The sequence below is a fragment of the Chinchilla lanigera genome, unplaced genomic scaffold (assembly GCF_000276665.1).
Source record: "Chinchilla lanigera isolate Chin_1 unplaced genomic scaffold, ChiLan1.0 scaffold00081, whole genome shotgun sequence".
In the NCBI taxonomy this organism is placed as follows: domain Eukaryota; kingdom Metazoa; phylum Chordata; class Mammalia; order Rodentia; family Chinchillidae; genus Chinchilla; species Chinchilla lanigera.
In genome coordinates this window covers 8,756,261-8,783,256 of record NW_004955482.1, presented here as the reverse complement: position 1 = coordinate 8,783,256, position 26,996 = coordinate 8,756,261, and the positions used below count along the sequence as shown (strand labels likewise).

Below are 26,996 nucleotides of genomic sequence, written 5' to 3'. Positions count from 1 at the left end.
TTTTGGTTTTTCTCCGGTACCGGGAACCGAACTCACGACCTTGCGCTTGCCAGGCAGGCGCTTTGCCGCTGAGCTAAATCCCCAGCCCTGAAGTTCCTTGTTTTTGATGGAAGTCATCTTTACAGGGAAGGAGCTTTGTGTTAATTGTACATGGCAGTGTCCTCAAGGGTAGGCAAAGAACAGCATCACAAGTTTCTTGCCTCTTTGGCAATCTGAAACTTCCTAGAGGTTCCCCAGAGTGAGTGAGATGTGGTTTTTTCATGGCACCTGTGCCCCTTTGCCAGGAGTGAAGAGAAGTGCCTGGTGCGAAGTGGCCTTGTCCAGCTCATGGATCGACTGTGCAGCTTGAGCAGTCAGACGGAGTCTAGCTCCAGTGAGAAACAGACCAAGAAGCAGAAAGTGGCCACCATGGCCTGGGCTGCCTTCCAGGTGCTTGCCAACCGCTGTGTCGAGTGGGAAAAAGAGGAAGGTGAGCACGAGACTCCGTTCTACCCTGGCTTCTTCCCTTGGCGTGAGTGTGTGTCACATTGTTGTGCTGGGTGGGGCAGGGGAAGAAGGCACTGTTGTGGTACATAGTCAGACTGGCTTCATCAGTCAACAGTTTCATGAGGGCCTTTTCAGCAGTGTGTTTCTGTGAAAATGCACAGCTGCCCCACGGCACTAAACACCATCCTGGCATCCTGGCGGAGTAGCTCTAGTAAATGGAGAGGATACTTTTATTATTTTATTGTCAATTTTATTGTCAATACTGCTATCTCCACATAGTTTTACAACTGTCAGTTGAATTTTCAAGGGCATATTTCTAAATTTTATTTTTAGTGACCAATCCAATTTAAAAAGTAAACCTAAAGCTAAGTGCAGTGGTTGTGCCTGTCATCCCAGAGCTGCAGGAGGCTAAGGCAGGAAGATTGCAAGTTCAAGCCTGGCCTGGACAATGTAGTGAGACCCTGTCTCAAACACGCACACGCACACACACACACACACACACACACACACACACACGCTCAAGGCTGGAGTTGCAGCTTAATAGTAGAGAGCCCGTAGGTTCAATACCCACTACTGAAATTAAAAAGTGAACTTAAATAAATTTCTCCACAATATCCCAGTCTGTCCATTTAAGTTGTTTATTTGTCTGTTTATCCATTCACTATGCATTGTAATGTCTTGGGAACCTGTTATATTCAGGCCGATGATGAATCAGGAATTGTGCCTCCCTTTAAGAACTATGGTCTTAGCAGCGAAAACAGACTACTGAACAAAACATTCCAGTGGTGTCAAAGCTATGACCAGGAACTTGCAAAGTCCTGTGGAAGCATCAAGGCTCCTAGAGACCCACTGTGCAAGGGATGGAGGGATGGAGGGATCGGGCAAAGCTTCAGCAAGGTGGTGACGTGTGAGCTATTTTTGAGGAGTGAAGAGGAGTTTGAAGCAGAACAAATGGCATGTGTATGCTCAGGGATCCAGAAATGCATAGGAAATTCGGGAAATGATGAATAATCTTCTGTAGCTTTTATAAGGGGTGTTTAGGGGTCTCTGGAAGTCTGAAGCACATGGAAATGCAGAACAGTCTTTTATTGTGTTTGAGGAAAGGAAAGTATGAATTAAGAAACCAAGAGGATTTCGTCATCAATAAAAGAATGGTTCTTCCTGCCATCAGTATATGCTCATCTGTAATACATGAATTAGTCATATTCAGTTTTCACTAAGAGATCTTACCCAACACAATGATTTTTGAAGGAACTATTAGCTTTCATGTGCAGATATTACCTAACGAGGAGGTACTAGTTGCATAGCTACAGAAACACTGAGCAAGAGAAAGAAAAATCAGTCAAGGCTTGGACTTTAGCATGGGAGGCCAAGAGGAGGACTCGCCACACCCACAGGTTCATCACGGCTTCCGTGGGTGGTGAACACACTCCTTCTCTTTGTTTCTTTAACTCTGAAGGTGGCTCCACGGAAGCTGTGCACTCGGGTCTGGCCCGTCAGGTGTCCAGCCTCCTCACAAACCATCTTGCCCGGGCGACCGAATGCTGCGGCAACCAGGCTGCTGGGAATGACGCACTGCAGGACGTCCTGAGTCTTCTCAATGACCTCTCAAGGTGTGGCAGGCCTGTTGGGAGCTGGGGAGAGCTGGCTTTCCCTTAGCATGGTTGGGGTGCCTTCGATAGTAGTTATCTTTAGAAATACCAAATTAAGCTGGGTGTGGTGATGCACACCTGTAATCTCAGCACTCAGGAGGCTGAGGCAGGAGGATCACCATGAGTTCAAAACCAGCCTGGACTACATAGTGAAAACCTGTCTCAAAACAATTTTAAAAAAAGAAAATACCCAAATTGCTAGTCCCTTTGAAACACTTCTGGGACCGGGGTTGTAGCTCTGAGGCACAAGCGCCTGCCTGGCAAGCACAAGGTCCTGAGTTCGATTCCCAGTACCAAAAAAAAAATAGACTTAGAAACACTTCTGCTTCAAAAAAAAAAAGACAAAGAACAGTCACTGAAACATAGTATTTAGTCCCAAACTGTGAGGGTTATGTAGATGAATAACTAGATCATGATGTAGCATATTATCATTTGCTCTCATACCTGTGAACAGTAGCTGCTGGCATTTTGAGTAGATGCTTTTGCATTCCATAACCAAAATCTCACCCTCCACAGGACAGTCACGAGTCAGGGCTGTAATTATTTCAAATTCTCATGCTGTGTCTTTAAAATAAACAATTCTATAATGGTTTATTTAGTGCCCCATGTGTGAGCACAGAGCCTACCAAATTTTGTCTGCATTGAACTGCATGCTCCTCAGCCGCTACTGGCGCAGTAAGATTTCCTTAGTGGAAAGAAAACCTTCCGCAGGCCCATTCCTGCATCACAGCTTGTCAGGTGCTGGGGCTGTGCGCCACTGCATGTAGCTTTGCTCTCAAAGCACTCATGATGAAGGAATAAATGAGTAACTGAAAAACTGCTAGTTTGGGTTTCTAGTGTTGGTGCTCTGTGAAACCCCCTGAGTCTTGGTTATTGGTTAGAGAGACCAGAAATCTGAAAATAGTAAGAAATAAATAAACAAACAAGTAACGAAAAACTTCCTCAAAAGGTGGTATTGGGAGGTTATATACTCTTATCAAATGTTTACAAAAACCTTAATTTTCCTTCATAGAAACAGTGCCAAATCCATGTGTCCTCACAAGCCTCAGTCTGTTGATCTGTTGAACCGCTTGCACATACCCACCAGCCCCCCTTTCTAGCTTTGTGGACCTTTAATTCCTCCTTTCGTAGGAGCCACATAGGGAAAGCCATCCTGAGCCAGCCAGCTTGTGTGTCCAAACTCCTCTCGCTGCTGCTTGACCAGCGCCCATCCCCAAAGCTGGTCCTTATCATTCTTCAGCTGTGCCGGGCGGCACTGCCTCTGATGAGCGTGGAGGACTGTGGGAACGTAGAGCTCCCCCCGTGGAGCTACTCTGTCCCCTCCCTAAACAGCGAGCAGGAAGATCCCAGCGACCCTGCCTCCAAGATCGCCTCCCTGCTCCTAGCAAAGCTGGCCGACTATGTGGTTCCAGGTGAGGAGCTCCTGGATGGGAGAAGGTACTGAATCAGGTCCCAAGGGCACCTGGGTGTCCTGCAGAGAAGGAGGGAGACACGGGGGAGAGGGACAGAGCAGGAGAGAAAGGGGAAAAGATACTCCTCGACCAGTGTTTGTTATCAGTCTGGGAACGTCAGAAACAGTGCTGCGGTTTTTACAAATGAGTATTGCTTTTTGATTTAAGGATGTCAGACAGTTCTTTCTCCTACTGCTTCTGAACCTGACACCACATTGACCAAAACCAGTCCCAAGAATTCCTTAAAAGGAGATAAAGATCCTGGAGAAGAGAGTGAGGCAGTAGATGGCAAGCTCTCCATCTTTATCCACAAGCGGGAAGACCAGTCCTCCCATGAAGTCCTCCAACCTTTACTAAGGTGACTGCAATGACTGTAATAGCTACATGTCACTGGGCACTGCCCATGTCTGGGAACTGTGTAGTGAGCTCTTTACATTCATTGACTGCCCCAGTCCTTTGAACAACCCTGCTGCTTATATAGGTACTGTTACCCTATGGTGACATGTGAAGAAAGTGAGGCAGAACTGAAACACAGAACCCGAGCTCTGAGCCATGACTCTACTTTGTCTCTAGCCCCAACAAAGCCAGGCCCTTTGCAGGATGTACTGCTGCCTGTGTCCTGCGGGAAATCTGCAGTTGAGGCCCCTTGCTCGGAAGCTGAGGAGATCTGAGTACCGCCCTTGTGCCAGCCCTCCCAGCAGCTGGCTTCAGAGATGCATGCACTCTAGTGTATGCATCATTTTCATGTAGGTTTTTAGAGTTCATTACTCATAAAATTATGTAATAGTCATTTTCTTTTTAAAAAATGGAGACTTTTACTATTGACTTTAAAAACCAGTTTTGCCAGGCATGGTGGTACATGCCTGTAATCCTAGCATGCAAGAGGCTGAAGCAGGAGAATCATCATAAGTCTGAGGCTAGTTTGGGCTATAAAAGTGTGTTGAAGGCCAGCCCAAACTATATAGCAAGACCCCATCTCAAATGAATGAATGAATGAATAAAGTCAGTTTTGGAATCTAAGGATGACCTGACCATGACTGGGTAGCCTGGCAGCATGTGTGCCCTTAAGTCACTACAGTGTCCGTAAGGTCACACACTTTCTCCGTTCCCTTTTTCAGTAGCTCAGAAGGACGGCCCTTCCGACTGGGTACTGGTGCCAACATGGAGAAAGTTGTGAAGATGGATCGGGACATGACCAAGGTGACCCTCACGTGGAAACCTGCCCTAAAAAACCTGGGATTATGAGCATTTGCCAGGCTTTAAGATAATAAATTGATTGATTATTTTTGTGGTGTGGGGGATTGATACCTAGGCCTTGTTCATGTGAGGCAAGTATTCTACCACTGAGGTACACCTCCACCCCGAGAAATCTTTTTTTTTTAAATGAGTTCCACCAGGTGCAGTGGTACATACCTGTAGTCTCAGCCACTCAGGAGGTAGTGGCAAGAGATTTCCAAGTTAAGTACTCAGGGCCAGCCTGTGCAACTCTTCCAAGGCAAGATAATGAGATTCTGCCTTAGAAAGAAAAGTTCACATTGCCACAAAGAGACAGGGTGAAAAATTGAAGGCAGGGTCTTCACGAAGGCCAAGAGAGCTAGTTGGGGCTAGGATAAGTCAGTATTAGCATGCACACTTACTATGCACAAGGCCAGGGTTCCATCCCCATCAACCCCTCCCGTCGAGAGAGAGGATTGGTCAAAAACAGTTGGCCATTAATGGTAAAATGTAGTAAGTAAATAGAGATCTCTTGGTTTTGACCTACGAATTTTTTCTTAGTTCCTACAGGAAAGTTTTTTAGCCTACAAATTGTTTTCAAAAGTAAGATTTGAAAGGTTGCTAAGAGAATAACAGATATTCAAGAATACTAAATAGGGCCGGGGATATAGCTCAGCGGCACAAGTGCCTGCCTGGCAAGTGCAAGGTCCTGAGTTCAATTCCTGGTACCAAAAAGAAATTTAAAAAAAAAAAGAATAATAAATAGACAGATGCCTCACGAAAATATATAAATATGCCCAGGCTCATAAATAGAGAAAAGGAAAAAAAGCAACAGTAACATACCATTGTTTTACCTGCCGGACAGGTAATGTTAAGAAAGACTGGCCAGTATTGGCCAGTATTGTTGGGCCCCGTGAGGGTAACTGGACATTCTCAGGTGTCCAGAGAAAGCACAGTGCTGGGAAGAGCAAAGTGAGTAATCTAAATGTCTCCAAACTGGTCGCCAGGGTGGTTGCTGTGAAGTGATCACGGAAGAGGCCACCGCCGCCCTCCGGAAAGCGACCAAGTGGGCACAGTCAGGCCTCATCGTCAGCGTCGGGCCACCAGTAGAATCTGTCAACCCAGAGACTGTGAGTGGACTGTCCACAGGTGACAAAAAGAAAACCGCCCAGACCTCCATTTGCCGGGAGAGGAACTCTGAACTTGCCAGGTAAGCCTTCCACCAGACAGACACTGTCTACTCTTCTCACGCTGACTTCATAATGGGTTTGATTTTAGGGCTTTTTTAAAATAATTTTTTAAAAATTTTTTACCATCTCTTTGACCTGCTAAAAATAAGAAACGAGGGCAAAAATGACCCATGTTTTGTAGAAGTTACTCCAAGTAGAGTCCGAGATGCTATTGGAATGAGATGGTGCAGGTAGAAGGTGTCACGGAAGCATAGGGAGGAGGCTCCTGGCCGAGTGGACATTAGAGCCAGGGGGGTCTTTTGAGTACTGGTAAACTCCTACTTTCCTCTCTTCTGCGTCTTTCACGTACCCCTTTCCCACTGTCCCAGCTGAGTGCATACGGTTCTTTCTAGGAGTAGGAGGGACAAGTGAGTATTGCCCTGGAGAAGTTTGTACATGTTGTTTTATGCTTGCAAGTGAGGAGCAGCTGCAGTGCAGGGTCTTCCTTCAATTCCCGTGGCTTATGGAAAAAAAAAAAAAAAAAATTGAGGTCCATTGCCTCGGAGTATATTAGCTTTACATTAGTGTAGTGATGCTCTTGAAACATCTAGCTTTGGGGGCTGGGGATTTAGCTCAGTGGCACAGTGCCTGCCTGGCAAGTGCGAGGTCATAAGTTTGATTCCTGGTACCGGAAAAAAAAACAAAACAAAAAACCATCTAGCTTAGTAAAGGAGGAGGTTTCAGCGTACACTTTTGGAGGTTTAAGGGCATGGGGCTGCCATTGGCCCAGGTCTCAGATGGTCACATCATGGTGGACCACAATGGTGGGAGCACATATCTGGGAAAGCAAGAGATTACATCTTCAGCCACAACCCTCTCTGGAGAGCCCCCTCCCAAGGGCATACTCTCCAGTGACCTCAGCACCACCCTAGGGACACACTCTTAATCACAATAGAGCCTCAGGCAACAAACCAAGCTCAAACCATAGCATCGAGGATTCTTCTGATACCCCAAAAGATTTCATCCTACTGCTGATTTAGCATCTCATTTTCTCAGTCAACAAAATCTGCCTTTTCATGGGTAAATAGGAAATATTTCCTCGTGACACTAGCTCTGAAAGCATCCTCTCTGCAGTTTTAACCACCACTGGGCACTGACAGTTTCCATATTGACCCCACAGGACTGATCCTGTCCGACCCTTCATCAGTGGGCATGTGGCAAACAGTATGGCTGCAGAAGTGATCGCCTTGCTACACAGCTTGCTAATGGCACCTGAGTCAAACGCCGCTCAAATATGGACTACGACAGCAGAAAAGGTTAGTACAGGGTTGCCACTTCATTGAGGAAATAAGAAGGGAGCTTGTTTTCCATGGCAACATTAGAATCGTGTACGAAGGAGCATTTCTTTTCTTTTTTTTTTTTAAATTTTAAAGAGTAAAAGAAGGATAACATAATAATAGGGGGGGCTTACCAAATTACAGACAAAGTGGTAGGAAATTATCAATGGTTATTGTTTTACGTATTGTTACCTACAAGATAGTTTCTCAGGAAAACAAATAGACAAATAATAGTGAATTACAGACAAAAGAGGTAGGAGATTATCAATAGTTGTTGTGCTATACTTTGGTATCTTCAAAGTGGCTTCCAAAGAAAATAAATAGAGCTATACATGAGTGACCTATTGAATAATCATTAACTATTCTCAATGGTTGTTGTAGGAATAATAACAAACATACATCCGTTTACGAAATAGCATAGGAACAATACAAACATTACAGAGTTATGGATAGATGAGTAGGAAAATACCAATGGCTGCTGTAATACATGGTGGTATCTTCAAAGTGGTTTCTCAGGAAGACAGAGATATGCAAGAAAGATCTAACAAGTTGCAGCCTAAAGGTTGTAAAAAATAGCATATTACCTCCTCACCAGTGACTCCTGTCACTGAGGTGTGATGGCTGGAAGGAAAGGCCAGGATTGAAAAGAAGGACCCAGAGACTTGCACCTGTGTCTAGCAACAGGCTGTTTTCTTGTTCCTCCATAGTCATGATTTGAGGTTGAACCTCCTGGGGTCCAGGGACCTGGGCTCGTGGTAAGCGGCAACACGGTGCAAAGAAGACACCGGAGATCAGGCTGATGGCGCAGAGACGATTTTATTGCGGAAGTATCAGCTGTTTTATAGAGCAGGCTAGAGGCGTGGCAATAGAGGCGGGCTAGGGGCATGGTTTGGAGGTGGTACTATTGACAGGGGCGGTGCACAAGTAAGAGGTCTGAGCGGGACAGCCTAGGCAGGGCGATTTACTCGGTTTGCCGAGGAGTCCGTGTTTGCTCAGGCTCATTCCTCCGCCACGGCCGTCAACCAGACCTCTGGACCTCTTTTTCCCACAATGATTACCCAGGGCTCCTCCATGGAGATGACAGTCTGGCCAGAGGGAGAAGGCAGAGTATGCCCTGGGCCCCTTCATTCCTGCTGGACTAACTAGTAGGATGGGTCTGAGCTCTGGGGCCTCCTCTTCAGAGGGCAGACTGATCTCCAGTGGTCACCTTTACATTCAGGGCATGGCCCAGGGGGCCTCTTAGGGCAGTTCCTCTTGAGGTGGCCTGGCTTTTAACAGTGGTAGCAGATGAATGCAGTTGTCGAGTTCTTCTTGCAGCCCTGGAAATCAGACTTAGGGTCTGTTTCTCTTAGTGCTGCTGCAAAAGTAGCTGCTTTTTCTCGGTCTCTTTGTTTTCTCTCCAAGGAGCATTTCAATAAAGAGAAATCCCCACATTAGCCATCTCTACCTGTTGAAGGGTTTTCCCTTGCAAATTGCTCTGACTTAGTAGTTTCCACTCTGTGGACCTGTCCCCTGTCACTGCTAGTTTTGATTTTATAGAAGTGAGGACAGTATTCTCAGGAGAGAGTGATAGCTATTTCCCTTGCTTGTGTTAAAGTGGTACTGACATGGGGAGGTAATGCAGTCTTGGTTTATGGGATGTGGTACGCATGCTCACTGAGTCCTAAGGAGGCCTCTGTGTAGCTCATGTTGCCAAGTACTTTGTCCAAAAATAATCATCACAAATAGAAATTTAGTTGCCCAAAACCAGAGACCTATAACCTTCTCTTCCTTTCCACAGCCACTCTTCAAGTAAACAAATGTCTTGTAACATGTCCTCAGGGTAACTGAGATGTAGCCAGTATGCTGGGATGGTTTTTCTCCAGATAATGATTGCTTTATTTTAGCAATTTTAGTAACACAGTGTTTGATTCTCCCATATTTCAAGGTTGTATATTTCCAGTTTCGTGTAATTATATAAGGGATATATCAGTGAAATGTCACTGGCCATACTTACTAGTGTTTTGGTGCCTCCTATATTCAGAGTTCCATCAACACATGAGAACCAGACACTGTTGCAGATACTTCATCTTCCTTGATATTAAAACAACCAAAGCTCTTAACTCTTGGTGCCTGGGCTGTTTCTCCTACTTAGGTTCTGTCTCGTGCATTGATGTACATTCCACAGTTGGGGAAATATGCAGAAAGCATTCTGGAAAATGGCAGCAGCAGTGGCAGAAAACTTGCCAAACTTCAGAGAATTGCCCGCCAGGCTGTCGCCGCACTGTGTGCACTGGGAGGATTCAAAGAGACAATCAAGATAGGATCTGAGGTTCAGGTAATTGACCAGCATTTTCCTAAGTCATTGCCTCCCCCATATATAAGCATCCAGAGGGCTGGGGATTTAGCTCAGCGACACAAAGCCTGCCTGGCAAGCGCAAAGTTGTGAGTTCAATTCCTGGTACCAGGAAAAAAAAAGAAATACCTCCCTCAATATAAGCATCCAGTGTATTAAGTGGTCATTTTAAGATAAGTATTATCCACCTAACTGGATCAAAACACTGTCCCTTCAAGCTTAATAAAGAATCTGAGGAACTCATGAATTCTAATCCATACTGTGCTATACATTATTCAATGGCTAATATAATACTGTATAATGGTAACTACAGTATTTGTGCCCTGTATTGTCATTAATATTTGCAATATTTTATTTATTTATTTTTTTTACTGGCAGGGTCAGCCAGGTAATTTTTGCGGTGTTTTAGAAATGATAGTTTGAGGGGCTGGGGATTTAGCTCAGCGGCAAAAGTGCCTGCCTGGCAAGCGCAAGGTCATGAGTTCGGTTCCTGGTACCGGAGAAAAACCAAAAAAAAAAAAAAAAAAATAGAAATGATAGTTTGAGATGATAGCACGTTGTGATCACCTTGGTTGCTTTATTTCAGCAATTTTAGTAACACAGGGTTTGATTCTCACATTAGCCAGCTCTACCTGTTGAAGGACTTCCCCTTGCAAATCGCTCTGACTTGGTAGTTTCCACTCTGTGGACCTGTCCACAGAGAAACATCCTGTGATGTTTCGGACCTATTATTTTTAATTCATATCCTGGTTTGGTATCCACATTAGAATAAAGACTACTGTAGCACAGGTGTAAACAACTGTCAAAAGACCCTTCCTATTTGCCACTTTAGATAGCTGCTTACACATCAGAGCTGGCAGGTCATGCTAACCCATTTCTGTCTCCAGGTCTTAGGTAGAGGAATATCAGGAAGTATTGGAGTGGTGGCTTCGATCAACGAGCAGGAAGGTATAGCTACCGTCAGATTCCCCCCAATAGACTGTCGCAAGACTTCCCAGGCATCAGACACGCTGACCATTCCATTGTCTAGACTTTGTGTTCCGAGATCAGAGGTAAGGAAATTGTTCAGTTTCTCCACACAGTGCTGTCTGGTGCTGGCTAATAGCACTGTAGTGAGTAATGTGCACATGCTCAGGACAGGAGCATGTGGACATCCTAAACTTTACCCATGTTGTACAGTGTTTATGTATTGGTCGTAACTGTTAGTGAGATTTGTGTGAAATTTTCATCTGGTTGAAAAAGTTCAGGGCCGGGAGTATAGCTCAATGGCATAAGTGCCTGCCTGGCAAGCACGGGGTCCTAAGTTCAATTCCCGGTACCAAAAAAAAAAAAAGAAAAAAGACAGAAAGAAAAAGTTCAGTTATCTGTTGGCTAAATACCATATTTAGTACTTTTGATAGATAAGATCTTATTTGCATTTTCTCTAATGTTTTTATTTACACCTTCATTTCCTATAAACTGACTAGCTGACTAGCTCTGTGCCTTTCCCTCCCCATCCGCACCATCAGGCTCTGCCCCTTCACAAGCTGTCCATTACTGAGAAGGTGGTGCAAGCGGTCCAGTCCATGCTGCTTCCGCAGGAGGGCAGCCTCTCCATTCACACCTCACTGCCTGCAGCAGGAGACGGGTCAGCTCCTGTGATGGCAGTTGTCCGGCTTCTAGCCGAAATAAGAACCAGGTGAGCACCCTTGCTAGATGGCCTCTACGTTGAGGGAGCAGGTGATGAGGCAGGGGTGCCGAGTGCCGAGTGGGCCTTCCTCTCAGATTTTTTTTGTATGGTTCTTGAGATCGAACCCAGGGTCTTGTGCATGCAAGGCAAGAACTCTACCACTGAGCCGTATCCCCAGTCTATTGCCCCAAATTTTAAGGGTTCATAGCTTGTAGCTCCTGCCAGCTAAATAATAGAAAGCATTGATTCACACTCTGTTTACTACAGTTTGTGGCTTACCCAGTTTCTGTATTCCAAAATAAAGTTGAGATGTGCACCTAAAATGATTAACAGTCAGGTGTGGTGGCACATGCCTATAATTGTAGCCTTTAGGAGGCTGAGGCAGGAGGATTGGCATGAGTTCAAGGCCAGCTTGGGCTACAGAGTGAGTTCAAGGCCAGCCTGAACTATATAGCAAGACCCTGTCTCAAAAAAAAAAAAAAAAAATAGATAAACAATTGAAAATATTTTTTATTGAGACAGGGTCTCACTGTGCAGCCCAGACATGGCAATCCTCTTGCCTCAGCGTCCCTACTGCTAGAATTACAGGTGTGCACCACCACACTGGGCTAACAATCGGAATATTGAAGTGTGATGTAGGGAAGTCATAGGTGAGGCCATACTAGTTTACTCTGATAAGAGGACTTTGTTCTATCACAGGAATAACTCTGCCACTTTTTAAAATGGCTTAAGCCATCACTTTATAAACTGTTGATAGGTAAACCAGGGAATGCACACAGTGTTAGTGTTGGAAAGGACTGCAGTCTTCTTTTGTAAATATGTTTATTTCCTATTAAACAGGAGTAACGTGTTTTTTTCTTTGAGGGTGGGTATGTTTTGTTTTGTTTTTTGAGCCAAGGTCTAGCTATGTAGTCCAGGCTGGCCTTGAATTCATTATGTAGCCCAGGCTAGCCTCAACTTTACAGCAATCCTCCTGCTTCAGCCTCCCGAATACTTAGTAACCCTTTTTCCTTTTGACAATGAAACTTAATGATGTATGTGTTGAATCAAGTGAGAGAAATTAACATATAGAGTTAGTAGTGATTGTCTATGCAATTCAGCAGCTACTATGTGAAAAAAGAAAAGTTACTTACACAGTAGTCCCTTGGTATGTGTAGGGATTGAGTCCAAGATCCCCCAGGGTACCCAGATCTGAAGATGTTCAAATCCTTTCTATAGAATGGCACAGTATTTGCACAGAACCTCCCATGTCCCTTTAGTCACCCCTGGGTGACTTACAACCCTAATACAACACACATGCTATGGAAGTAGTTGTAGTGTGTTGTTTTGGAGGTGACAACCAAAATAAATGTCTGCACGGGTTTGGTACAGATGCAGTTTTCTCCCAAATAGTTTCTGTCTCCAGTTGATTGAATCCATGGGTACAGAACCCCAGAGATATGGAGGGCAACTGTGTTCAGCATTTCCAAGCCAGTCCAGCTTAGAAAAAAACAAGACTAATAGGGGGTATAAACTGGGGGACAAAATTGATTGAACTGTTTTTCACAGTTGACTTTTTAGAGAATGAACACTGATGACTTTGAAATATTGTAAATCTTTTAACATTAAGAGCCTGCCTGGTCATGGCCCAGCTTTTAGAAGACAGCTTATTTTGTGAAGAGTTCCTCCAGCAGTGTCCAGCAGCTGTGGAGGTGCTTAACCTAGTAGCCCAGGAGTGCAGCGCGGGTAAGTATCCGGCATTCTCCTGACACCCTCGCAAGCGAGTTTGGTCAGCACTCTGCAGTGTAATAATGGATGTTATCTGTGCTCGTGCACACGTCACGTAGCTGAGCTGCAAGGACAATGTTTATCACAGCTTACCTTCACCCAGAACTAGAGGTGTATGTAAGAGGCTTGCAGTTTGCAGCAGCAGGGAAATCAGTCGTCAGTTTAGTTTTAGGACCATATCAGCTGCTTTCTTTGCACCACTCATATTAACCACTTATCAGTCCAATTATTTAAATACAGAATGACCAAAATTTGCATATATTTTTCGTTAATTTTTATAAGATAATGTAACAGAAAATATAAAAACTTTTTCTTTTGGTCTTTTTAAGACAGGGTCCCTTTGCAGTTCAGGCTGGCCTTGAGCTCACTGTGTAGCCCAGGCTGGTCTCGAACTCACAGTGATCCTCCTGCCTCACCCTCCCGAGTGCTGGGATTACAGGTGTGTGCCACCATGCCCAGCCTAAAAACAACAATTTTATCAAACTTATTCAATACAAGAATCAGCTGGTTGAAATGACACCTGCCAAGCAACACTCAGGATAGTCAGTATGGAAACAAATGCAGTGCCCAAGTGACACCCTGGGCAGACTGTTAAGCGGTTAATGCATCGCTTTCATTTGCCTTTCAGCACTCTTTAGGAGGTGTCTGGGGGGATGGCAGTTACATACTGACTATTGTTACTGGCTACATTTAACTTCAAAATGAAGAGATTGCATGGATATCCTTCCTTAGCAGGATGTGTATGTTCTTTTTTGTTGTTGTTGTTGTTGTTTTGTCTTTTTGAGACAGGGTCTCGCTATGCAGTTCAGGCTGGCCTTGAGCTCACTTTGTAGCCCAGGCTGGCCTCAAACTTGAAACAGTCCTCCTGGATCCTGCCTCAGCCTCCAGAGTGCTGGGATTACAGGCGTGAGCCTCCACGCCTGGCAGGATGTGTATGTTCAAGAAAATATACAAAGACAGACATAGGGAGACCAGCATACTGATTCCACCTGTCTCCATGATCCAGTTTCAGTAATTGTCTCATGGCTGGTCCTGTTTGTTTCTTCCTTTTTTTTTTAAAGATCTTTTATTACCAAATGTGGTAGCACACACCTAAAATCCCAACACTCAAGAGACTGAAGCAGGAGGATTGCTGTGAGTTTGAGGCCAGCCTGGGCTACATAGGAGACCCTGTCTCAAAAAAAAAAAAAAAGATCTTTATTGAGTTTTTATTCATTAAAAAAAAAAATCTTTATTTGATGTTTTGGTGTTGTCTTTTTTTTTTTTTTTTTTTTTTTTGTACTGGGAATAGAACTCATGATCTCAGGCTTGCCAGGCAAGCACTTGTGCCGCTGAGCTATATCCCTGGCCCTGCCTCAGCCTCCTGAGTGCTGGGATTACAGACATGCACCACCACGCCCAGCAGTTCTTGTTTGAGACAGTCTCTTTCTCTGTTATTTATTTGTTTGTTTGTTTGTTTATTTATTTTTGTTTTTTTTGAGACAGGGTCTCATTGTGTAGTTCAGGGTGGCGTTGAACTCGCTATGTAGCCCAGGATGGCCTCAAACTCACAGTGATCCTCTGGCCTCGGCCTCTCAAGTGCTGGGATTACAGGCGTGCGCCACCACACTCGACTGGTCCTGTTTCTTCTGTGCTACACCCCCAGGATTATTTTTAATTTTAGATATTATTTTATGTGTAAATATTTTAGTACATGTCTCTAAAAAATAAGGATTGTTAGCCAGGCACTGTGGCACACACCTATAATCCCAGCACTGGAGGTTGGGGCAGAAGGATTGCAAATTGAAACCTAGCTTGGGCAATGTAGCAAGATCCTATCTCAAAATTAAAAAAAAAAATTAAAAACTATTCTACTATAAAGAAGGATAAATTTGAGCTGGATATGTTGGTACACACCTGGAATCCCCATAACTCAGGAGGCCGAGGCAGGAGAGTTGCCACAAGTTCAAGGCCAGCCTGGGCTATGTAGTGAGTTTAAGACTAGCCTGATCTACATAGTGAGACCCCGTCTCAAAAAAAAAAAGACTGTTTTAAAAAAATAATTGTAGCTGGGTATGGTAGTACACTGCTATAGTTCCAGCACTAGTGAGGCTGAGACAGTAGGATCATTGTGTGTTTAAGGCCAGCCTGGGCTACATGGTGAGTTCAAGCCTGTCCTGCACTGCATAGCAAAACCCTATCTCAAAATAAATAAATAAATAAATAAAACTAAAAAAGTAACCAACCATAGTGCCGTTATCACATCTAAAATATTAACAACAGTTCTGTAATATTAAATTTTCCATTTTTTTCAAGGTTGTATTTGTCCTAACATTTATTTAAATTAGGATCCCAGGGTGTCACACATTATAATTTGTTGCCATAGCTCTCTTTGGAAGTCTAGCTTTCTCCTGTTTGTCTCTTCTTTTCCATACGATTCATTGGTTGAGGGGTGTCCGGCAGTCTGGATTTTGCTACTTACGTGTGTCCCTGTGGGGTCATTCCCGTGCTTCTTCAGCCTCATGCTTCCTGTGAACTGGTGGTTGACCTGGGTGTTTTAAGTGGAATTAGCCTTTTGTTCCCAAGGATAGAAACAGCCAAATGAAAAGGATCGCGATTTGGTTAGCGTTCCTTTGATGTTCTAGACCAGTTTTTCCCACCAACTCTCAGGAAGAAGTGGCGTCGTTAACTCCCTTAATCTTCAGTTTTACTTTATCTTTTTAGAGCTTTCTTTTCTTTCTCTTTCTTTCTTTCATTCTCTCCCCCAACGCCTCTTTCTTTCTGAGCCAAGGTGTCACTGTGTAGCTCAGCCTGGCCTTAAACTCCCATCGGTCCTCCTGCCTCAGCCTCCCAAGTGCTAGGATTACAGGTGTGCACCACCATGCCTTTCCCTATTTTTCTTATCTATATTATTTACTATTTTTCAGGCCATTTACTTTGTCAGTAACTCTCTTAATATCTTTTTTGTTTTAATTTTTTAATTCTTTCACAATGCAGTGATTTCTGTTGATTTGTTGTACATTTCTCCGTTCCTCTGTATTCTATATCTGATGCCTTTCTCAAGTCCCTGCCTCTGATGAGCACGGCGCGGATTCACAGCAGCCCTGGCTGGGAGGTTGGTGCCACTGCCGACTCAGGAGCTCAGACGGGGTAGAGGGAGTAAGGAGCGGGGACTGCGGCGGGGAGACACTAGGCAAAACTTATGCTGCCTCTAATTTTTAATGTTCTTGGTTTACATTGCATTGTGAGACAGATTTCAGCTGACCGTAGCAAACATACAACTGGTTGGATTAATTACTTGCTGTTGTATGGCACCCTTTCTAGGTTTCTAGGTTTCCTCTTTTATATATTTTATAAAATAAAAAAGTCTTAATTTGGGAAATTAACATTGTTGTTTAATATACAGGCTAGGACTTATAGTGCTTTATAGTTTTTGGTAGTGTGTGTTTGCATCACGTAGCGATTACATTCATCGTGAGGAGGTGGTACGTGTGCACAGCACATCATTTTACTTCCTCTTCCCTTCCCCTTCCCCCACCTCCCTCCATCTCTAGATCCCTTTCCCATTTGCAAAAGATCTATCTCCGTGATTGCTATTATCCGTCCTAATTTTGCTCTTTAAATTATATATACTTTGAGTTTCTCATGCAAAAGATAGTTAAGCTTATGTGTATGATTTATTTCACTTAACATGATGGTCTCAAGGTGCATCCATTTTTTGTCAGAGTTAATCCTTTGTTATGGCAGAGTAGTACTCCATGTAGTAGTGTGGAACAGTGGTCTTATGTGGTTTTGATCATACGCACTACCTGTGTTTCCTAGTGGAAAAGGACAGAGAGTTAGAAAGGAATGTGTAGGAAATACTTTACTAATTATGCCACAAAAGAGAAGACTATGAGCCCACACACACTAGCTGCGTTCTAAAATAGTGTCCTAGGACAAGTTTTAGAGTTCAAAGCCGGGCATGGTGATAAACACCTGTAACCCAGCACTTGAGAGGCAGAAGCAGAAGGATTGCTGTGAGTTCAAGGCACAGGAATGACCCCATAGGGACACACGCAAGTAGCAAAATCCAGACTGCTGGACACCCCTCAACCAATGAATTGTATGGAAAAGAAGAGACAAACAGGAGGCCAGGAGACTGAGGCAGGTCACTGCAAGTTTGAGGCCAGCCTGGGCTACATAGTGAGTTCAAGACCAGCCTGAACTACATGGTCAGACCCTGTCTCAAAAAAACAAAAAATTAATTAACTAATTAAAATTAAAAATACCTTTTGAGGCTTAATGTAAATATCAAAGTTTCCTGGCTCCAGAGTCAGACTCATAAAAATAAAACAGCCTGCATTCTGGGTTACTTTTCAGCACAGCAGTTATTTTTATGGCCTAGGAGAAACACTTTTCATGAAAGGTATTGGGGTGGGTAGAGGAGAGAGAACATTTAGTCAGTCACTTATTGACGAGGTCTCACTGTGCTGCCCAGGGTTGTCCTGAATGCCTGGGCTCAAGGGATCCTTCTGCCTCCGTCTCCCATGTGGCTGAGACTAGAAGTATGAACCACCACACGAAGTTTACAAATTTTGTTTATTGTTTTTTTGGTGCTACCATATCGGGCTGGATTTGGGCAGAGGTGTATAGTTAGCCGGAATCGAACTCAGAACCTTGTGCTTGCCAGGCAGGCACTTGTGCCACTGAGCTTTATCCCGGCCCCTGGATTTTTAATTTTTAATGCATTAAAAATTTTATTTTTATATGAAAATGTCATGAAGTTTATAAGCAATAATTACTGATACTCAAATTTTCAAAAAACATTTTAATAAATTCCTTCTATTTTACTTCATCTGTGATTCAGTATGTAGTAGACCTGGCTACTATAATATTAACTGAATCTTGTCTAAATTTTATAGCCTCTCTATGTAAGAGGGGGGCATCTAGTTCCCTAAGGAAGGGAACATCCCTGGGGGCTTTTCCCATGGAGCCGTACTCCTGAGAAGTTACCTGGACACAGGTAATTAAAAAGGACCGGAAGTAGATTCTGAGACTGGAGAACCAGGCCCACAGACACTAAGAAAGCTCGCACCTTGATTTCACATTATCACAGGAACCAAGCCCCAGGCTCAGCTGTCTCCTTTTCACCCAGCTGTGTGATGTGTCCATGTCCAGAACCATATGCTCTCAAACTTTGAAAGTTCCCAAGAATTTCAGAAAAGTGTGTTTAAAATACATGCCAGGAAAATAAAGAAAATTTAAAACTAAAGCTAAGTTTAGTTTTAGCTTTCCTTAGCTTTCCTAAGCTCCACCAGAAAGTGAGATTGTTAAGTCAAGGTGGACCAGGCGGAGTGACACACTGACCATCAGACCTCACCCAAAGAAGCTGTGCTCCAGGTTTGGCCCTCACTTGTCTTCTACCTGCCTGTCCGCCGAGTTTTCCCGGCTTCCTCCCCATTGAGATCAGACCTGGTAGCAGTTTCTTCAAAAGCGTGCGCCTCCCCAGCCCCATAAATACAGCACATTTAAAACAGAAGTCCTCATTTACTCAGGAGCCAGCTCTCCTCCTGACTTCTCTGCTTCCTTCGACACTCAGTCTGTTACGGAAGCCACCTCCTCCCTGTCCCCCCCACTTCTTCCTCCTCTTCCTCCTTGCTCCTCCATTTCCAGTCTCTTGCCACATCTGATTGTCCCTTGGATGCTCTGGAATTGATCCTGTCCTGCCCACTTCCCCAACCAGCTCCTTAAGGCAGGCACTTTGAATCTTGTTTTAAGACACTGGCATTATTCTCCTAATTTCTTCCACTTGCACTTTCTCTTTTCATGTTGCAATCACAGCTTCTTGAAGCCCTGATTCAAGGGAGTGACTGACGAAAGCGTGGGGTGTGCTCAGTGGCTGGCTCCCCTAGGTGTAGCTTATGAGAGGAAGTTACGTGTGCGCCAGAACAAGTTTACTGCTGCTTCTGGCAGTTACTTGTTACTATAGCCAAGAAGAATCAGTCTTTGGTGTCTTTGATTTGAAGTACAAAACTACAAACTCTCTTATATTAAGCCCACTTCTTAGCAAATCTTCCTCAACCATCAAGGAAGCCTGTTCTTGCCACGCACGGTGGCACACGCCTGTAATCCCAGCACTTGGGAGGCTGAGGCCGGAGGATCATCGCGAGTTTGAGACCAGCCTGGGCTACAAAGTGAGCTCAAGACAAGCCTGAACGGCATAGCGAGACCCTGTCTCAAAAAAAAAAAAAAAGGAAGCCTGATCTCCACCCTCTTCTCCAAGAATTGTTTTTACCTGTTATTTAGTATGAGTCCTGTCTGCATTGAGCTATAACGTGTTACTGTTAACTAAAAGGACACTGGTGGTTATTCATTGTATGATCTGTGTATGAGGTCACTCAGAAAAATTTTCCAAGGCATTTTAACAAAACCGATTGGAAAGTGTCTGCCAGACTCTTTTGGGCTCCAGTTGACTTTTATTCCTAGACTCCGTGAGTCCTGTCATTTAACAGTTTCACTCTCTGATGTTGCCACTGAGAGGCACTTGTGGCCCAGTTTTGTTGCCGGCTCTTCTGACTGTGCTATTGTCTCGTGATTCCTGTCCCCTTGTAACCCATACCACGGACTGTACCTGATGTGTCTGTTGTGACAGTAGAACCAATGGTATTTCCCCATTATTTTACATAAACTATGTTTTATTTTGCTGGACTGTATACACTGTAGTCTTGCTAAGCGATCTTTTATTTTTTTAATTGAGAAATAATTTACATACCAATTTATCACTCTAAAGTGCACAGCTTAGGGGCTGGGGATTTAGCTCAGCGGCATAGCGCCTGCCTGGCAAGCACAAGGTCGTGAGTTCAGTTCCTGGTACCGGAGAAAAACCAAAAAAAAAAAAAGTGCACAGCTTGGTAGATGTTAGTATACTCACAGTTCTACAAATATTACCACTATCTAATTCTAGAATATTTCCACCTCCCACCTATTCCAAAACCTACCATCATACCTGTTAAGCAGTCACACCCCTGTTCCCGCTCCCCATCCTCTGGCAGTGCCAATCTCCTTTCTGTCTCTGTGAATTTGCTTACATTTTATAAAATGGAATCATGCAACATCTGGCCTTTTGGGTGAGGTGTCTTTCACTTAGCATGATGTTGGTTTTTGTTGTTGTTTTGAGACAGGTCTTACCATGTAGTTCAGCTGGCCTTACACTCAGAATGATAGTCCTGCCTCAACCTCCCAAGTACTGGGATTATAGATGTACACCACCACACTCAGCTTAGCATAATGTTTTTAAAACTCATTTGTGTCATAGCACATACCAGTATTTCATTCTTTTTTATGACTTGATAACATGTCACTGAATGGATAGACCACTTTTTTTTATTCTTTAGTCAATTTATAGTTACTTGTGTGTTTTATTCTTTGACTATCATGAATAATGAAGCTATAAACGTTCATATACAAATTTTTTTTTTTTTGTCTTTTTGAGACAGGGTCTCACTATGCAGTTCAGGCTGGCCTTGGCTCACTTTGTAGCCCAGGCTGGTCTCAAACTCACAAAAATCCTCCCGCCTCAGCCTCCCGAGTGCTGGGATTACAGGTGTGTGCCACCATGTGTGGCTCATATACAAATTTTTATATAGACATCCTCTTAATTCTCTTGGGTATTTTACATATACCTAGGAATGGGGCTACTAGCTCATATGGTAAATCTGTGCTTTTTTGGAGGACTGTTGCCAAAGTGACCATACCATTTACATTCCAGCAGTGTAGAAGTTTCCAGTTATTCCTCATTCTTGCCAACACTTGTATTGTCCATCTTTTTTTATCCTAATTGTCCTAGGAGGTATGAAATGGTACGCTTGGTTTTATTTTGCATTTTCCGAATAACTAGGCTTCTCTTCACATACCTATTGGACATTCTTATATTCTGTTGGGAGATACTTCTGTTTAAATCCCTTGTCCACTTTTTAGTCTGGTTACTGTGGTACCTCAGTTCACGAATGCTTTTGTTTGCAAACAATTTGATGCACAAACAGAAGCATTTAGTAGAATTTTGTTTTTGTTTTTGAACTTTGCACTGGGTAACAACATGACTGTAGTCATCTTCCCTGCAAGAACACAAACATTGGCTATGTTTTCCACAATTGTGGAACAAATTAAGTTTGTGAACCAAGGTAACACTGTATTTGTCTTTTTATTGTTGAGTTAAAAGAGTTCTTTATATATTTTAGATATACTAGTCCTGGGTCAACTGTACACTTGATCTTAGCCAAAAGGCCGAGAAGCAATGGTCAACTGTAACTTGCAATGTTTTTCTTCTATTCTACAGGTTGTCTCTTTACTTTCTTGTTAATATCTGTTGACACACACAAAAATTTCATCCTTTCCTGAGAAACTATCTTGTAGATAACAATATGTAAAACAATAACCATTGATAATTTCCTACCACTTTGTCTGTAATTTGGTAAGCCTCCCCAATTATTGTTATCCTTCTTTTACTCTTTAAAATAAAAAAAAAATAAACAAAAATTTCATCTTGAGGAGGCTGAGTTGACCCAGCTTTCTTTTGTTACTTGTGTTTTGGGAGTCATAGCTGAGAAACTGTTAGCGCTTTTTAATCCTAATGGTGTCTAAGCCAAAGTCTTTTTGTTCTACACCTATATTTTCTTTTAATAGTTTTATGTTTTTAGCTATAGGTTTTTTAAAAATTAGATCTTTGCTCCATTTTGAGTATCATGTGGTGTATTCCTACTGCCTCTCACACTTGACTTTTACAGACCTTTTCTCATAGTGTTGAGCCACCTAGAATTCCCTTCCTTTTCTGTTCATTGAAATTCTTTTTTTTCCCCCAAGATCTAAGTTATAATGCTGTCTTCAGTAGAATGAGGTCGTTGACCACTCATCTGTGCCTGGGCTTGAGCTTCGTATTATGTTCCGTAGTGGGGGACGGCCCACGTGGGCGTGTACTTACCTTGTGTCTTCGTATTCTTCAACATCTAGCAGTTTGCATGCCTCTTAGGAGGTATCAGTAGACATTAGTTCTTTACAAATCAATTTAGATGTGAAGAAGAATAGACTTCATTTGTTAGGTGATGAGAGTAATGGCTGTCATCTGTTGAATGTTTGCCCTGTGTTAGGAACATGGCTGAGGGCTCTACTTGAGTTATTTTAGCTCGCGTGCGGGTCATAGGCACTGTTACCCCCTCATATTGGAAGTAAGACAGTAAATATTGAATAGTGGAGCCAGTTCTGAGTCCAAGTAGTCTAACTCCAGAGCCACGCACTCGCCCATGTTGCCACACTGCAGAGTCACACATAGTAGACAAAAATGTCGCAGGGTATTTGCTCTTTTGTAAACGTTTGCATGATCTATATGAATGAATTTATCGTGCTGAGTGCTACCGAACAGAGTCGGCACCCTCTTGGGGGTTGCAGGTCTTATTTCACAGATCTGATGTGTCCTCTGCAGGAGAGCGGCTTGCTGTGGTGGAGGTACAGTGTGAGCGACTGAGGATGCTCTACCGGGACTGTGCGCGGCCACCGCCGCCACCCCTGCAGGCTGACCGGAGACAGGTGAGCCCTCTGAGCTGCCTCACACCGCCCTCAGGGCAGTCAGGAAGGCCAGGCACCAAGTCAAGAATGTTTAGAAAGAGTGTTTGCAAAGTCTTTTGGAAATGCACGCTCTGCGATGACATGTCCTCACCTTTGAGTGTCAAAGCCTACTGAGCTGGCATTCTGAATTTTGGAAAACTGTAGTAGGGAGCAGAATTTATTAACTTACAAATAGTTTCTCTATGTTAACAACAGAAAAAGGCAGCTTTTAAACAATCTTAGTTCTATAGTCCAGTTTGTAGTAAGTATATTTAGAGAATGAGAATAATTAAAAAACAAAAGTAGCAAAGTACTAAAAGTTGGTACATCTTTGAATGTTTGCAGCAGCATTGTTCACAACCGTCCAATGCCCATTAAATATTCGGGGAATAAACAAAATGTAGTGTATCCAGGCAAGAAAACGTTAATTTGGCCACGCTGTGAATGGAGAAACCCTGAAATTAAGATGAGTGAAAGAAGCCAGTAGTATAAAAAGACAACATATTTTATGAAATTTCTAATACAGGCAAATCCATAGATAAAGCAAATAGATTGCTGCTTACTGAGGGCTGGGGCAAGGAGTTGGAGAGCAGAACACGAATTGAGTTCTAATGGATACAGATTTCTTTTAACTAGGAAGAAATGTTCTACAATTAGATCTTAGTGGTGGTTGCACAACTTGGTGAATATACCGAAAACACTGCCCTGTACATTTTAAATGGGCAAATTGTATATTTTGTGAATTATAATAAATAAATTGACACATCTAGCTAAGTGTACAAGACTGATACTCTTGGAGTTTTCCTGTGGTCTTGAAATTATTTCCAAAAAAAAAGAAATTATTTCCAAAAAATAAAGTTAAAAAATAAAGTTAAAAGTACATTTTTTTTTTTTTTAAAGTACATTTAAAAAATGGCCAGGGCCAGGAGCAAAGCGCAGTGTAGAGTACACACAAGGCCTTGGGTTTTATACCTAGCAATAAAACAACAAAAATACATGAGAGAAAAAACATGCTGGGCGTGGTGGTACACGCCTATAATCCCAGCATTTGGGAGGCTGAGGCCGGAGGGTCCCTGTGAATTCAAGGCCAACCGGGCTACAAAGTTTCTTCAAGGCCAGCTTGAACTGAGCTTTTGCTGTTGTGATCTGATTCACACCCATGGAGCCAAGTCTTCACATGCATCTTTCAATTCTTTCTGTAGGGTATAGTGAAATTGGGAGTTAAAAAGATATGCTTTGTCTGATAGAAAAGCCTGAAGCTTCAGTGATTAAATTGTTTAAAAATTATGAATATAAGGCAACTAACCTAAAAGGGGAAAGTGTCCTCATTGTACCCTTGTGTAGCCTTGAGCTGTACATTAAGTCATAGGAATTTGATTTCTGATTGTGGACTGAACTGAAATTGTCCTGTAGCCACGTGGAACTCTGAGGATAAGTGTTCATGAGTGTAAGAACGGGTAGATAAGTAAGAATTCCACCCACAGCTCTCAGAGTGGAGGAAAAACAAAGCCTAAGGGGAAAGTACAGATAATGTAATAAGCAAAAGAAGAAGAAATACAGAGATAAGTATTAGTGTTTGTATGTGTGTGTGTCTTTTTGAGACAGGGTCTGCTATGCAGCTCAGGCTGGTCTTCAACTCACTATGTAGCCAGATGGGCCTCGAACTCGCAGCAATCCTCCTGCCTCAGCCTCCCGAGTGCTGGGATTACAGGCATGTGCCACCACGCCCAGCTAGAATTTTTAAAAATTAACAGTAACAGAGTTAAAAATGATTTTTTCTACAGAACAGGTGTGGACATAGGAAAAAATATGTATGTACGGGTTGGGGGTATAGTTCAGCAGTAAAGCACATGTGAAAGGCCCTGAGTTTAACCCCTGGCATCACAAATATTTTTTTACACACCAATATTTTCATACCATCAGAAACAAGTTACTTTTCTTCCTGGAGAGGGTATTGGGACTTGTGCCTCCAGTTCTGTTGAATACGTGTGATTTCCTCCATGCAGCCCAAAGAGATCACTTGGAGCCCCTCGAGAGTGTTTCCTCCTGTGCGAGCCTGCATGTTCTCGTCTCACCTGACCTCTGTCACCTTCCTGGCTGACCCCAGCGCGGGAGGAGGTCTGCCTCGGGGCACTTTTATCTATGCCACCTCACCTCTGCCAGTACAGGTGAGACAGCAGGTAGCACAGTATTGGTGAGAGGAAAAGTCCACGTTCGGTGCCTGGCCAACCTGTCTGACTGTCACCCTCTACTGGTGTCTCTCCAGGCCCCATCTTTTTACTGGGAAGTTGAGATTGTTTCCTATGGAGACACTGACGATGACACTGGACCGATAGTCTCCTTTGGCTTTGCTACAGAAGCAGAGAAACGAGACGGGGCCTGGACCAACCCGGTGGGCACTTGCCTCTTCCACAAGTAAGTGGCTACTGCTGCTCTTATTTTAAAAAGGAAAGTGGGTTTGCGTCTCAGAGAGCAGCAGCTTCCCCTGAAGTGTTTATAGGTATCAGAAAGCCAGGAATGAGTTCAGTCTCCATCTAAGTAAGTTTGGAGGAAAGAACATGGTATGTTCCCTGTTTGGGATTTACAGTGTGTACTGTATTGCATGATTTCTTCATAGTTGTTCTGCACAAGAAACCTGTTTATCTTTGTTTCTTTTCTTTTCTTTTTTTTTTTTTGTCTTTTTGAGACAGGGTCTCGCTATGCAGTTCAGGCTGGCCTTGAGCTCACTTTGTAGTCCAGGCTGGCCTCGAACTCACAACAATCTTCCTGTGTTAACCTCCCGAGTGCTGGGGTTACAGGCCTGTACCACCACGCCTGGCTATCTTTGTTTCCTAAGTGTGTCCTTGTGATTTATATCCTTTTCTAGGAAGACAGTCTAGGCCAGTAATGGTGAACTTTTTAGAGCTTTCAATGATAACAGAGTCTGCTGCAGCATGTATGTTACTGTATTTTTAAGACAAAAGATGTTAATATATGAGTTGTTTTTCTAAACTAAAACCTCAGTATTCAGGTTTAATTGCAGCATTGGCATTTTGCAATAAATAAGTAGGTTTGGGGTTGCAGTTTGGTGCTGTGTCTGAAAGGTTCACTCTCATTGGCCTAGGAAATGCCAGTGGGGTGCTTTTAATATTACAGTCATATTGCAATAATCTCTGCACCTTGCAATGTAGAAAATACTGAGAAATATATTTGGGTTTTGGGAAAGAGAACCACTCTTAGGATTGCTGATGACACTTGTGCTACTGAAGCTCTCATCCACCTTTGTCCTGCCACTGTGCAGGCCACAGCATCTGATCTTTGACCCCGCTGCTTCCTCCCTAGCAATGGCCGGGCCGTGCACTACAATGGCTCCAGTCTGCTGCAGTGGAAAAGCGTCCGCTTAGATGTGACTCTCTCTCCCGGTGAGTGCGGCCAGAGATTTTGATCTTGTGTATTTCTGTTCATCTCAACCTTGGGTCTGAGAGGGTTCGAGTTAAATAAATTTAGCAACAAGCAGCAGGTGATTTGTGTTTTAGTGCAAACCAACCCTTGTCATCACTGCTCCCCAGTTAACACCGCACCTCCCTTTCTGAGGCTGTCACCCTCACGGCCTCATTCTGATAGCTCAGGAGACACGTGCTCTCTTGTTCCCACGGGAACACGGTTGCAATTTAGGTGTTTACTTGACACTAAGAGCTGAACTGTGTGGAACCCATGCTGCTCTCTGCTGTAGGTGATGTGGCGGGAATCGGCTGGGAGAGAACCGAAGGGACCCCTCCTCCTCCGGGGCAGCCAGCCAAGGGCCGCGTGTACTTCACATACTGTGGGCAGCGCCTCTCTCCGTACCTTGAAGATGTCTCTGGTGGGATGTGGCCTGTGGTTCACATTCAGAAGAAGGCAAGTGACCTGCTGGGAAAGGAGAGCATGGCTTAGTCACTGCTCCTGTCGGGAAGGAAAGTGGGAAGCGCCCACACATGCTGCTGCGGGGGCCGTGTGGCGCACAGTGACAGAAGTGAGGGCAAAGTGAGCCTCAGCAAGTGGGACCCTTGCTTTGTGTTGACCCCACAGCCTTGGGTTGGGTGCTGGTTTGTCACAAATATGGTGCTTTACTACTCTGACCTTTTGGCCTTATCCCTGAAGAACAGTGCGAGGAACACTATGTCCTTTCAGAAGTCCGGGAAGTGATTCTGCAGCTAGGTTGTGAAAGTGACCCTCTTGGATTGCTTAGTGTGCCCAAACTTGGAGGCGTCTCTGGTAAAGACTCACGGTTCACACTGCTTCACCCAGGGGCTGGGGATTTAGCTCAGCGGCAAAAGCGCCTGCCTGGCAAGCGCAAGGTCGTGAGTTCGGTTCCCGGTACCGGAGAAAAACCAAAAAA

At 43.8% G+C, this 26,996-nt stretch overlaps 1 protein-coding gene across 8 annotated transcripts in view; it reads left to right on the top strand.

The window, feature by feature from the left end:
* Positions 1-26,996, top strand: part of Hectd4 (HECT domain containing E3 ubiquitin protein ligase 4) — a 133,876-nt gene that overhangs the window by 64,719 nt on the left and 42,161 nt on the right. For all 8 annotated transcript variants that reach the window (XM_013503689.1, XM_005403195.2, XM_013503687.1 and 5 more), the window contains exons 33-48: positions 285-469; positions 1,946-2,099; positions 3,270-3,550; positions 3,758-3,947; positions 4,708-4,789; positions 5,812-6,014; positions 7,154-7,289; positions 9,445-9,627; positions 10,533-10,697; positions 11,154-11,323; positions 12,924-13,039; positions 22,518-22,621; positions 24,646-24,807; positions 24,906-25,054; positions 25,961-26,040; positions 26,352-26,515. In XM_013503689.1, the coding sequence (XP_013359143.1) occupies positions 285-469; positions 1,946-2,099; positions 3,270-3,550; positions 3,758-3,947; positions 4,708-4,789; positions 5,812-6,014; positions 7,154-7,289; positions 9,445-9,627; positions 10,533-10,697; positions 11,154-11,323; positions 12,924-13,039; positions 22,518-22,621; positions 24,646-24,807; positions 24,906-25,054; positions 25,961-26,040; positions 26,352-26,515 (2,524 nt within the window). The remainder of the gene's footprint in view (positions 1-284; positions 470-1,945; positions 2,100-3,269; positions 3,551-3,757; positions 3,948-4,707; positions 4,790-5,811; positions 6,015-7,153; positions 7,290-9,444; positions 9,628-10,532; positions 10,698-11,153; positions 11,324-12,923; positions 13,040-22,517; positions 22,622-24,645; positions 24,808-24,905; positions 25,055-25,960; positions 26,041-26,351; positions 26,516-26,996) is intronic.